The 14,633-nt window shown below is 31.2% G+C and overlaps 2 protein-coding genes across 2 annotated transcripts; one reads left to right on the plus strand and one right to left on the minus strand.

The window, feature by feature from the left end:
• The first annotated feature begins 2,657 nt into the window (after positions 1-2,657).
• LOC145947214 (uncharacterized) lies at positions 2,658-3,954 on the plus strand. Its single transcript, XM_083057014.1, has 4 exons — positions 2,658-2,764; positions 2,892-2,969; positions 3,041-3,417; positions 3,574-3,954. Exons 2-4 carry the CDS (start codon positions 2,894-2,896, stop codon positions 3,877-3,879), a joined length of 759 nt encoding a protein of 252 aa, XP_082913140.1. The 5' UTR covers positions 2,658-2,764; positions 2,892-2,893; the 3' UTR covers positions 3,880-3,954.
• Positions 3,955-6,949: 2,995 nt separating this feature from the next.
• LOC145947209 (histone-lysine N-methyltransferase SETMAR-like) lies at positions 6,950-14,271 on the minus strand. Its single transcript, XM_083057008.1, has 5 exons — positions 14,266-14,271; positions 13,695-13,972; positions 13,193-13,577; positions 7,855-8,109; positions 6,950-7,003 (listed from the first exon to the last, which is right to left on the minus strand). Exons 1-5 carry the CDS (start codon positions 14,269-14,271, stop codon positions 6,950-6,952), a joined length of 978 nt encoding a protein of 325 aa, XP_082913134.1.
• Positions 14,272-14,633: the final 362 nt, after the last annotated feature.

A 14,633-nucleotide genomic window follows, 5' to 3' on the forward strand; every position in this document is an offset into this window, starting at 1 on the left:
ACTGCAAAAGGCTCGGTATAAAGATCGTTAATTTCAATTGATGCAAGAATAGGCCGAAATTGGTTACCTGAGCTTTTACTTAAAGGTAAACCATCGATATTAATATTTATTTTTACTTCACGAGGCTTGATTTTACAATATTTTGATATAGAACGTTTTATTCCTGAAGCTAATCCAAAATGAATGTATCTTCCACCACTAACAGAAGATATATTTTGAAAAGTATTACGTGGTGTTTTCATTAAAGTTCTACACGTTGCAGGTAAATCATTATTATGACCATGTTTCCGCAGAATTAAAAGAAGTTTATCTATAGCACCTTGAGGAATACAACACTCTGAAACTAAGAGTTGCAAATCTTCTTGTAAACTTAAATTTTGTACATCTTGTACCGAGATTTCATTATTAAAATTGATTGATTTGGTAGAAAAATTAGATAATGAAGAATTATCTTGATCTGATGCAATAGAAATGTCAAAACTATTAGATGTTGAAGAACTATAATTATCAATTGATAGATTTGGGTTATTGGATGAATCAAAAATGTTATCTCTGAGAATGATATTATTATTAGTTTCGTTTGAAAATGTCGTACTCTCTGAGTTAGAGTTACAGATCATTTCTATATTAGAATTAATTTTAAAAGGTTTTTTGGAAACATTGGATGTAGTTGTAATTTTATGTAATTGTGAAATATGAAATGAAACCAATTGATTTTTACGCCTTTTTGATAACTGGTGATGTGTTTTCGGCATGTTGATTGATAGTGAATTAATCGATTATTAAAATTAGAATAAATTGTTAAAAATTTAGCTTTAGTAATTAGCAAGATAACAAAATATTAAAAAAAATAACCCAAATATTAGTATTAAAAAAGTAAAAAGTTTAGATAGAAAGAATTAATATAAAAATGTATGTAAATAGACAAATATATAAAAAACGAGTATGGGGGAATGTTTAAAAAAAAATGATAAATTAAATACAACTTTAAATACTAATTATAAGAACTAAAATCATATGCAAAAATCAATAATAAAATAAAACAAGTAACTTTACGTACAAATAATCCAATTAATTTGAAACAAAATAAATATATACTAACAAGTATATATTAGCAATTATGAAATGAGATATATAAATGCATATGCAAACTATTTTAAAATGAGCAATTTTATAAAGTTAGTACGCTTGACAATGACCTACTGTAATATGATAAATATGAAAACCAAATAAAAATATGTTTATATATTGATGCTTTGATGAAACTTCATAAATGTCCAATGAATAAAATATTATTTACTGATTAAATCTAATGTTAATAAAGAACATATGCAAATATTGATAATTATATGATGTAAAACAAATAATATATGTATATATAATATATACGCAAGCCAAATTATTTTTAGCAAGTAAACTGACAATGTAGTACAGAAAATATCAATTAAATGCAACAAATAATAATCAATTAATGATATAATAAAATGCAAATGGACTAACTAATGTGCGACTAAGTAATTGAGAAATTGTTAAATAAAAACTATTCACACACAAAATCTAATATTATTTTAATATTACTATAAAAACTCTATATTTACTAGTTAATAATAAAATAAATTAAAAACTAAAACTAAAAACTAAAAACGTATAAAGCTTTTTGCTAATTAAATTAAATGAGTGACAATGTAAATATTAATTTTATATAAAGAAAAATTTGCGAAAAATTAGCTTGCGTATCTATAAAATTCTGCAATTGTGTTGTTTTTAACTAATATAAATAATATTTTATACTTCCCGGCTTCTTCAACGTTGTGATTCGATGAAAGGCAAAAATGCATGCAGCATGCCACACTCCACAATAATTATATGTATACTTACGACAAACCTATGGAGACAGTAGCTCAGACTCGAGACAATGTGGCAATCAATTATTATTATTCCTGGAATCTTTTAATGGAGAGTTTATATAGTGTCTTTTTGTAAGAAAATAACAGCGTATTAGGAATAGCGTATTAGCAATATATATAACAGTCTTTTGATAAACACTTTAAATATATATACTTACAGTCTTTGGCTTGTGTAAGCGTTCAACAATTATTCAGATAATTTGTCGCAAAGAGATATTGAGACAAAGAGAACAAATAAAGATCGCAGACCGAGGAAGAATGCAGCACGCACATATACATATATAAATGTATATTTCTGCAGTATGCATTAAAATTGTTTGCTCTCACAGAGTGCACTGAACAGTCTGTACAATTAAACACATTATAATTAAACGACGATTAACAGACCCTGAGCACCAAATAATTCTCGACACAATAAACAATAACCGATCACGAAGACAGCACGAGCACAATGCGTGATGCGTGTGCGTGTACTTACTTTTTGCCTGCTTTCCCGCCAATAATAATTCAACCCTAAATCGCATCTTAACTAGATAGGCAATCACGCGTTACCGCGATGCTAGCGCTATTTTAACTGGTTTTTCGTTGTCGCGACATTAGTTGCTTTCCTTTTACATGAAAACTCAGATAATTCTCACTTGTGACGTCATAACTCAGTTGAATGCACGTTCCTTTTGATGCTGGAGAAGTGAGATTCAACTGAGTTTTTGGACACGATCGAGACCGTGTGCTTTATTGAGTTTAATAAATTCACATTAAAAGTAAGGTTATGAACCTGTATTATTAGAGTTATGACATCCAAAGTTTTCATGTAAAAGGAAAGCAACATTGTTGTGCTTGGTCATCAAAATAAGCAGGTAAGTACAAAATCTATAAAATACATAACTGAATAATTCAGTATTACTTGAGTGAAAATGGAAAGCAATTGTTAAAGTTATAAATAATTATTGTGTGATAAGTAAATAATCTTGTAAATAATTTTAGTTATGTCGTATCTTTTACTGCGAATAGCAAATGGATGGATTACTAATGATGATGGTGATTTTTATGTGGAAGACACCGGTAAGTATTGAGGAATAAATATTCCGTGTACAATATATTCTGTTAATATTTATTCTGTTAATGTATTTTAGAGCAAAAATGCAGAATGTGGGTTCCAAATAATTTAATAGGATTTCATGAAAAAAATAATGAACCATATTTTAAAAATCAAGGAAGTGATAACATTAAAAAAACTATAAAAATTGTTGACATAAGCCATGAGTTTGAAGAAGCATATGTAAGCGATGTTGAAAAATCATTTCAATGTGAAGAAAGTAGTGTGATCGAAATTGAAAATTTAGACACCACGAAAGACACTACAAAAGAAAAAAGAAATACCTGGTCTGTAAATGAAACTCGTGCTTTAATAGTAGCTGTAGAAGCACGTTATGATGATATGCATCACGTACATAAAAGAAAAACGTTTTGGTCAATTATTAGTGAAGAACTTACTAGTCAAAATATTGAAGTAAGTGAAATTACTTATACAATTAATGTTAATAATAAAAAGTAATTAAACTTTGTTTTATTGTTGTTGCTCTTTCAAACGATTGCTTTGTGAATGTCTGAATTATATTTATATCATATTGATTATAATGGCTAAAATATTTCCTTTAATTTTTAGGTTTCCGAATTGGCATGCAAAAAAAAGTGGCAAAATTTAGTGCGTACCTATAAAAATACTAAAGATGTAAAATCTAGAACGGGAAGAGGTCCTGTGAAATTCACTTTTTATGATAGATTGGATGAATTATTGGGTGATTCACCATCGAATGCAAGCCCACATTCGTTAGATGTTGACGAATTGCAATCGCAAGACACTCAAGTCGAACCAACACTGGATTTTGATTCCGACACCAGCTCAGCAAGACCTTCTTGTTCCAGTGATTCATCTTGTACGCAAAAAGAAAAAATCCATCAATGGAACTAGTAAAAGTAAAAAAGAAATTTTTTGAAGAAAAAATGGAGAAAATTAAAGAAAAAGAAATCAGCAGAAAATTTTATGTTGGAGAAAACTTGAAATACAAAAAGGAAAAGCTAGATCTATATAAAGAAAAACTGGAAATGAAAAAGAAGAAAATAAAGGCATTAGAAGACTTACAGAAGATTTTAAAAGAAAAAAATTATAATTGTTAGTATTATAAAACTTCAATCGAAGTTTGATGCTCAGTCCAGTTTATTTCAAGTTTTTTTAGTTTTTTTTATTTTATTTCAGTAATAGCACACGCAGAGTACTATTATACTTGATATTTAAATAACATTTAAATAGTAAAATTAAAGAAATTTTAAGTTCGAATTTATTTAAGGCTGCTTTCGCAACAGAATACAAATGATCTAGATTAAAATGATCCGTGTGCTGTAATTGGTCAAATCTGAAATTTTATTATAATTGCAATAATGAAATTTCAGATTTGACCAATCACACCGCACGGATCATTTGGATTCTGTCTCGAAAGCAGCTTAGAATGTTCATTTTTTGTTTATTATTTTTAAAAGAATGTTATTTAAAGAATTATCTTAACATAAACAAAATACTGAAGTTAAAGAAATTTTGTTATAATTTATTTAAAATGTTTATTTTCTATTAATTTGACAAGAATGTTATTTTTCTGAAAAGAAAGATTAAAGGAGATTTATGTTTGTTTCTTATTAACAAAATTGTTATATTAATAAATAAGAAAGACTGAATAAGTTAAGTTAAAATACAATTTTTATTTGTCTATTTTTCGTAAATATACATATCTAAATAAACATTTTCGCAAAAATTTCGTCTCTTCTGGAATAGTTTTCATTTATACCACTAACTTCTGTTGCATCTATCATATTCGCATTACCCTCATTATTATCATCGACATCTAATTCGTCCTGATTATCCAAACAAATATTATGTACCACAGCAGCAGCTACTATGCATTTTACTATAAACTTTAAATCATCATTTTCAAAATATTTTAGTCTCCTAAATCTTCCTTTCAAAAGTCCAAAAACGTTTTCAATTACAATTCTAGTTGCGGAATGGCGGTAATTAAATATTTTTTTATTTAGAGTTAAGCTGCCATTGTCTTTAAATGGACAGATCAGCCAATTCAAACAGGGGTATGCTGAGTCTCCTAATAAGAAATTTTGACCCAAGAATCCATCCTTTCCTGTACAGAGACGACTTTTTTAAAAGACGACTGTCATGGATGGATCCTGGTTCTCCACAGAAAAAACTAATAAATTTTTTGTTACAATCGCAAACTCCTTGTATGAGAAGACTATAATCTCCTTTTCTATTATATTATAATACACATAATGGTGTTTCGAGGCTGGCCTTTTAATTTTTACATGGCTCCCATCTATAGCTCCAACTACCCCATTAATCCCACGCAATTTAAAAAATTCAGATTGTACTTTGTGCAGTTGTTGACCAGTGGGCCATACGATATACTGTCCACTCCTCTTTCTTACTAGAAATGTTATTATTTTTGTGATGATACGATGACAGGAGCTTTTGGTAACATTGAACCTATCAGAGCATTGTCGAAATGTCTCTGTATTACTAAGATACCATATAGTCATTAAAACTGCTTTTCGTACACATATATTTCGCCTTCCAAATTTATGTTGAGGTAAAACATGTTCAATTTCAATCTTATCTGAAATTTATGCAAATTAAACATATTGTAGTTCAGTTTATTTATCAGTGAATGATCATACTTATTATTAGGTCAACAGTTGAACGATTTAATCGAAAATGTTCTTTAAATTCTTGCTCATCTCTTACAGTGTCCATAAAAGTAGTTATTCGGTGTAACTTCCTTCTGGGAGGATTAGATAAGTCGGAGTAGTCCGAGGATGACGATTCAGAAGAGGAAAAAATTTTGGATTCTTTTGAATCTGAACTAGTCCAATCTGATTCCGAATCGTCTTCTGAAATCTAATGATATATAATTTTAATGTATATTTAATTAGGAATAACTGTAGACGACCCAACTGGCTTAATTGATTTTTATTAATTCGATGTCATATAAAAGTACAGACTACGTTTCGACCTTTGGTTCAGGTCCTTATCAAGTCTAAAATTAAAAGATATAAAAAATAATAATACAAATATATTAAAAAGAAAATCATTTTATGGATGTATAGCGTAAACCAAGTGAAACTAACGATTGGTATAAAGTAAATCATTTAAACATACCTTACGTAACATTTAATAAAATTTCAACAAGTTAAACTTCTCTAAATACATATGATGTGTCAACTAACGTTTCGTAGAGATGGTAAAGAACGAACTAAGTTAAACATCCTTTATTATTCTATCATAAATAGGATTTAAATTCTCTGCGTCTTTATGTAGATTAATCGTGTTGTTATATTTTTTTATATAAAACATTTCGGCTATCTCTCTTTTCCTAGTATGTGTTTCCTGATGTAAAATATTAAAGGTTGTCCATTTAAAGTCATGTAAATATTCATTTCTATGTTTGCTTATAACGTTCTGGTTACTACTATACAATTTTATGTTATTCCTATGTTCTTTTATCCGAGTATTTAGGTGTCTTTTAGTTTGTCCAATGTATGTAGCGTCGCAGTCATTGCAGTCGATCTTATATACAATCTCGGTCATATCCGCTTTAGGCAATTTGTCTTTTCCGCGTTTAATTACATTGTCTAGTTTTTTTGGTATCGTGTAAATAACATTTAAGCCTGTTTTCTTAATAGATCTCGCAATAATATCACTTAAGTTTTTAATATACGGCATTAAAATACAAGAAGAAATATCAAAATCATTCTCTTTGTCAGCAACGTTATGAGAGTTTTTTAAAAAACATGTTCTTTTATAGATATAACGCTCGATGATCGTCATAGGAAAGCAGTTATTAGACAAGATTCTTTTAACAATATGTAAGTTCCCATTATGGAAACGATAATCAGATAACAAAATAGCGCGATCAACTAAGTTATTGATGGTGTTCACTTTGTATTTAAACGGATGATTGGAATAATAATTTAAATATCTACCAGAAGAGGTGGGTTTCCGATACCAATTCGTCATAAGTTTCCCATCGTTTCTAATAACCATTGTGTCTAAAAAGTTAATCCTGTTATTTGTTTCAATTTCATGCGTAAATTGCAGCCGGTGATGATAACTGTTAAATGTAGTCAAAATAGTGTCAATTTCAGTACGCGGTACTACCGCAAAAATATCATCAACATACCTGCAATAAACTGAAATATCAAATTGTAAGGAGCTTAAACAATGTGTCTCAAGATCGTCCATAACCAAATCAGCTAAAATAGGTGAGAGGGGGGATCCCATCGGAGTACCATGTATCTGTTCGTAGAATTGATCATTGAAACAAAAACTTGTTGATTCTAATAAGACTTCGATTGCATATAAAAATTGTGCTAAACTAAAAGTTGTGTCGCATGAAATGTCCGTCCAACGTTTTTCAATGGATTTTAAAACTAATTCTTTAGGAATGTTTGTGAATAAAGACGTGACATCAAGTGAAATCAACATTTCACTATCGTCAATATTAACGTTCTTAATTTTATTCGCGAAAGTCCAACCATCTTTAATATGGGAAACAGGTTTCGTAACTGACTGTTCCAATATATCATGAATAAAGCGCGCTACATTGTAAACCGGACTCCCAAGAGACGAAACAATTATACGTAAAGGGACGTTAACTTTGTGGATTTTCGGTAAACCATAACATCGTGGGAGATTTCCGTTAGTGGTATTAAGACGTTTGTATATTGTATTATCAATCAATTTGTTATCACGCCAAGATTTAATTAAAGAATTAATTCTGCTGGATAGTTTCCTAATAGGATCTTTTTTCAGTTTAATATAAGTAGATTGATCATTAAGTGACACATTCATTTTATCAATATAATCTTTCTTGTCTAAAATTACTGTAGTTTGGCCCTTATCGGCATTAGTAACTAAAATGTCCTCGTTGTCACGTAAGAACTTATGACATTGCTTAGAGCTATTGATAATATGTCTATCTATGAAGCTAGTGTGTTTCTTTTTACTAAGATATCCATGTACCGCATTTGTTACTTCGTTCCTTGTCGATTCAACAAGATCTTTGGGGATCTTAGAGCAATTAATTTCTAAGTTCTTAGCAACCTCGATAACAGTATTAATGCGGTCTTTCTTATCATTCTGTAAGACGGGCATGCCGAATTTTTCTCCTAAGCTTAAAATATCTAAAGTGTTCTCAGGGATTATTTTATTACTGAGATTTACTATCCATTTCGATCTGTCAATATTACTAAAGGGGTTAAGTGAAACTTTATTCTTTCGAATTAGATTGTTGAACTTTTTGATAGCGTTAATCTATTTTGTTTGATTAAAAGTAAATAGTTTATGGTAATTAAATTCAAAAAATCTATCCAATAAATTCCGTGGAAGAGAATCAAACATTCTTTTTTCAATGATATGTAGTTTAGAATGTAAGTACTTTAAGTTAAAATTTAAATCTTTAATTTCTAAATTCAACAATCTAAGTCGAGTACGTCTAGAAAAATAATCAAATTTTTGGTTTACGCTATTACTGTGAAAAAAGATGATCATTTTCAGTTTCATGATGTGTGTTGGAAGAACATCAAATCTTCTGCAGCGTAGTAAGAAAACTAGTTGTTGTTTCGATGTAAATATCTTCTTCTTGTTATCAATCCATGATTTCAATAATAATGTATAACAACACGATTAACCTACATAAAGACACAGAGAATTTAAATCCTATTTATGATAGAATAATAAAGGATGTTTAACTTAGTTCGTTCTTTACCATCTCTACGAAACGTTAGTTGACACATCATATGTATTTAGAGAAATTTAACTTGTTGAAATTTTATTAAATGTTACGTATGTTTAAATGATTTACTTTATACCAATCGTTAGTTTCACTTGGTTTACGCTATACATCCATAAAATGATTTTCTTTTTGATATATTTGTATTATTATTTTTTATATCTTTTAATTTTAGACTTGATAAGGACCTGAACCAAAGGTCGAAACGTAGTCTGTACTTTTATATGACATCGAATTAATAAAAATCAATTAAGCCAGTTGGATCGTCTACAGTTATTCCTAATTTTATTCTTCACTGGCGATACAAAAATACTTGCTATATTATATTTAATTATATAAGTGATAAACAATTAGCATACATATATCAACTTACCTTCATAATAATATTTAAAACAGTAAAAGAAGTCATATTTTTAGCGTCTTTAGTTAAAAACTAAAACTCACGATTGCTCACGATACAATTTACAAATGAATTTAAGGTTATTGAGAATATTTTCTCACTTACGCGTTCCTTTTACTCACTGAACCAATGACGTCATATCTGAGTATAAAATACTCACATAACTGAGTGACTCAGTATCACTTGAGTGTAAAAGGAAAGCAACTATTATGTGTTTGGGAGAACGCGGGAAAAAGCTGTGCGTATGCAAAAAGTTGCGGAATTTCGCAGCATTGCACAAAACACGCAAATTAAGAAACATTTATATAACTATTCTTACATACATTATATGCATCATATGCATACATTATATAACAATAGTAAACAGATATATAAATTTATATAATAAATATTATATAACAGTTGTTATTTGAATTTTTTACTCTAATGTTATATGACTGTTATAATACGTATTTACTAATATATGATATACCAACAGCAAACAGATGGTGTATAAATTTATATAATAAATATATAACAGCTGTTATTTTAATTTTTTATTCCAATGTTTTGTAATTGTTATAATATGTGTTTACTAGTATATTATATAGCAACAATAAACAGATGGTATATAACAATTATATTATAAAGATATAACGCTGTTATTTTGATTTTTGATTCCAATGTTATATAACTATTATAATATGTGTTTGCTGGAATATTTATATATCATTGACCTTATAGATATGGATTGGCAATTGCCGATAGTTTCTGTTAGCAGCAGCGTCCGGAGGAGGTTAGACAGAGAAACATACTACTCTCTCTTTTGCACCAATGGTATTTCCGGACACTCGGAGAGAGAGAAAGTACTATCTCTCTCTACGAGTGTCCGGAAATACTATTGTTTCAAAAGAGAAGTAGTATGTTTCTCTCTCTAACTCCCTCCGGACAAGATCTGCTTTATGTATTGCCAGTCCATACTTATAAGGTCTATGATATATATGGAGCATTCCATGTCAAGTGGATCACTTTTATTATTGCGAAAAAAGCGACTTTTTTTCATGTTTAACGGCTAAATTTTATCCTTAGCATCCCTACATTAAAACCTAGGAGTTATAAAATGTTATCTATTACAATTTAAAAATGATACCTTATTCTATCTCCCCAGATAGCAAAATGTTAGCAGCATGTCGGCAGTATGACAGCAGATCTAATCATGACTTTACAGCAGATTCCTATCCACTGTGTCCGCAATTGATGATATTCTGCTAGCATAGTTAGTAAGCAAAATCTGACAGCAGATTGGCGGCAGAAACCGAGCAGATCTGCACATATAGTTTGATGGCAGATTGGCGGCAGAAACCGAACAGATCTGTCAAACGCAATCTAATAGCAGATTGGCGGCAGAAATCGAGCAAGATCTGCACAGTTCCTTGCCATTTGAATATATAAGTATAATAAAATTCAATATTTTTCGATGAATATAACAGATGCATAAGACGTGTTATCCGCTACTTATAATTTTTTTTTTCATAAATATGATATTTAATGTATAACATATTATATTGTATGTAGTTATATCTCACATAGCAATTAAATGTTCAATTTAATCTATTAATTAAATTAATAAAATAAATTGTAAAAATAATTAAATTTATAATTTATAAAATTTAAGATATAATTTATATGAGAATTAAATTCTGCTTTATGCTTTAAATAGAAAGTAAATGGATAATTTTTCATGTATATCCTATTGATTCTAATAAGTTTAATATTCTCATGTTAGACTTGTCAGGTATCAAAAATTAAACTGATAGAAAAATATACTTTTGATCTTTTATTAATAACCACGACTTGCAGACTTTATATCTATTTTTAACAGAAATTTGATTGCGAGAAAATACATCACATAGCGGTAGATGAAGGAACTATTAAATAACTGCAAAATGCAGATCCTGTTGTCAATTTGCCATCAGATTGTGCGCGCGCAAATCTTGCTCGATTTCTGCCGTCAATCTGACACCAAACTGCGTTGCACAAATCCTGCTTGATTTCTGCTACTGACTTGCTGCCAAATTATGTCAGCAGATTTTATAACATTTCTGCCAACGTTCTGCTATCATTATCTGATATAACAAGTTTTGTATAAAATCTGCAGTTTTTTTGCTGGCAAAAATATATAGCACACAGTTTTAATACATGCTCTTGACAGATTTGGCTATCTGAGCAGTTAACTCATTGTCATAATAAATCTTCGAGAAGGTGGATTTTTGTATTGTGAGATTGAAGTAAGAGTAGAAATCGAGAAATCGAGAAACCATAAATCGACGTCTCCGTGTACCAATTTTGGCAACAATGGTCCTGGGAAGGCATCAGATGACCGAGGTCTGGACCCTTCCGGTCCACTGGAGAGAAAGATCATCCGTTCTAAATTTTTTTTACTTTAGAATGACCTTCGCTCTAGGTGTCCTGTGGCGTGTTTGCTGCTCACTCCTGACCACCATGAATATCGTCTTGAATATAGTGTCGCGCAAAAGCCTATTGGAGGGCAAAATGGAACTCTGTGATACTCACGGATAAACCGTAAACGTTAAAAATCTTTCTTGAAATTCCAAACGTTTTTTCTACAATAACTTTATGTATATACAATATACAGGGTGTCCGGTAATAGTCGCATCAACCATGTGCAGGTAGAGCTAGTTAAACCGAGTAGAAAAGTCCTCTACCATTTTGCGATATTCTCAATAATAAGAGAGATAATAATTAATAAAGATCGGCCAATTCGCGTGACGACGGCGAGAAGAGACAGCCCAGTTTTATGTCGTTACCAAGCATGCGGCGAAAAGAAACAGTATAATGTTACACGGTTGCTAAGCGCGCGATGAAGCGGGGAGGAGCACTTTACAAAAGACAGTAACTCCATACGAGTAGCGCTAACTCTGGACCCCCGAGTGGGCTGTCTCTTCTCGCCGCACGCTTATCATCGCGCGAATTGGCTGATTTCCTTTAATTTATTTCTCTCTTATTATTGAGAATATCGCAAAATGGTAGAGGACTTTTCTACTCGGTTTAACTAGCTCTACCTGCACACGACGGTTGATGCGACTATTACCGGACACCCTGTATATGTATATTGGGTGTTAGAAAAGTGTCGCATACGCTTACCGCCATTTGATAGAGAATGAAAATCTAAGAAAAAATGTCTAATACTATTTTTCGATACAATGAATAATTTCATCTTGTCTAAAATTAAAAAATGAGACCTAAACTAAATTTTATGAGGCCAAATTCGCATTTGAGCAAGCTGCTTTCCTTTAAATAATTTTTTCGGAAAATTCTTTCCCACTTCGCACGCTCCATCGTTTGTTTTCTCTTGTAGCTCCGTGCTGATTGACTGATTACAATAATTAATTGCAGCGAAACTATTTATCGCATCAAAAAATAGTATTAGACATTTTTTCTTAAATTTTTATTCTCTATCGAATAGCGCTGAGCATATGCGACACTTTTTTAACACCCTGTGTATATTTAATGTGTGTGTGTATGTGCGCGCGCGCACGCGTGCGTGCGAGCGTGCCCTAAAAATCGTGGCGATCGTTACGAGAACCATCCTTATAATAAGATTATGTGAAATTGAAGTATAAAACATCTCGTAAACTATTCACTTTTTGACCATCCTATCCTTATAATTTTTTATGCAGAATATTGTGAGGAATCGATTTATATAAAAAAATATAGTGGTTCCATTTAAAAAATTCAAGGTGACATTGATTTGTTTATAAAAAAAAAATTTTTTTTTAATTTTTTATTGCATGTTATAACTTGCGTAAAGCAGATTAATTTTCACTGTATAAACTTTATTTTAAACTGGCGGAAATGTCTCAAAAATCGTGGCGACCGTTACGTGAACCACCCTGTATATATTGGATGATTGCAAAAGTTCGTGCCCGATTTGAAAATAAAACACAAGCAGTTACATTTTAATGAAAATAGTTTTATTAATCAACTTTGTAGTTACCATTATTTTTTACAATTGTCTCCCAACGTTTTACCAACTTGCCGATTCCTTCTTCATAGAAATTACGTAGTTTTCCTTCAAAAAAAGTCGTGAGGTGGTTTTTGACAGCTCCTACGGAACCAAAATTCTTCCCATTTAAACTATTCTGCAGAGAGCGGAACAGATGAAAATCTGAAGCAGCAAGATCTGGAGAATACGGTGGGTGTTGGAGGATTTCCCATTTTAACTCCTTCAGTTTTCGTAGCGTCTGTTGTGCAATATGCGGTCTGGCGTTGTCTTGATGGAAAATAACGCCTTTTCGATTAGCCAAAACTGGACGTTTTTTTTGGACTTCGACATTGAGTTTGGCTAGTTGCTCACAATACTTGACCGCCGTGATTGTTTCGCCCTGTGGAAGAAGCTCGAAGAAAATGATTCCCCTGCAATCCCACCAAACAGACAGTAAAATCTTCATTGGATGCACGCCAGCTTTTGCCGCGGGTTCTACTCTTTAACCTGCTTGTTTCCAACTCCTTTTTCGCTGTACGTTATTGTACAGGACCCATTTTTCATCTCCTGTAACAATTCGATCCAAAAAAGGCTCATTTTCATAGCATTGAAGTAGAGAAATTGCCGCAGAGACGCGATCCAGCTTATTTTTTTCCGTCAAAGAATGCGGCACCCATGTATCGAGTTTGGAAGTGAATCCGAGTTTCTTTAAATGGCGAAATGCAGACGAATTGTCAATATTCAGCCTCTCAGCAATTTCTTCAGTCGTAATCCTTGGATTATTTTTCACTAAGGCACGCACAATGTTGTCATGAATGCCGGAAGGCTGTCCAGAGCGGGGTCGATCGTTTAGATTAAAATCACCATTTCGAAATCTCTTAAACCATTTTTTTAGTGTTCGGAGAGCAGGTGCACGATTCAAATAAACGTCCCGAATGTTTTTTGTTGCGGTTCCAACACTTATTCCTTTCCGAAACTCGTATAGCATAACATGACGCAAATGTAACTTTTCGTTTTCCATTTTTAAAATTTCTTTTTCGCACAAATCGTGCCCGATTTGCATAGATGGCGGTAATATTGCCGCCAAATTGCGTTATTGATGCCAAATGGCGTTATTACCGCCATCTATGCAAATCGGGCACGAACTTTTGCAATCATCGAATATATACATATATATATATATTGTATGTATATATATGTATATATACATATATATACACACACACACACACATATATTTCATATATATATTGTGTATTATATGTAATTATTATTATATTATTTATCATATAATATTGTTACATTAGAGTTAGAGAAATAATATGTCTTTTGTATATTATATATGTATATAAAACATATATCTGAGTCGATTTAGACGATTTAAGGAAAAAGGATTATGCGCCAGTAGATATACTAGGAGAGTTCTAACCCATAGGGCTCCGAGGGGGGTGCGGGGCGCGGGGGTATCTCTTGGCGCGGGGGCTGAC

The sequence above is a fragment of the Prenolepis imparis genome, unplaced genomic scaffold (genome assembly GCF_030444845.1).
Source record: "Prenolepis imparis isolate NDT839.2.m4 unplaced genomic scaffold, iyPreImpa1.0 SCAF_53, whole genome shotgun sequence".
Lineage (NCBI taxonomy): Eukaryota > Metazoa > Arthropoda > Insecta > Hymenoptera > Formicidae > Prenolepis > Prenolepis imparis.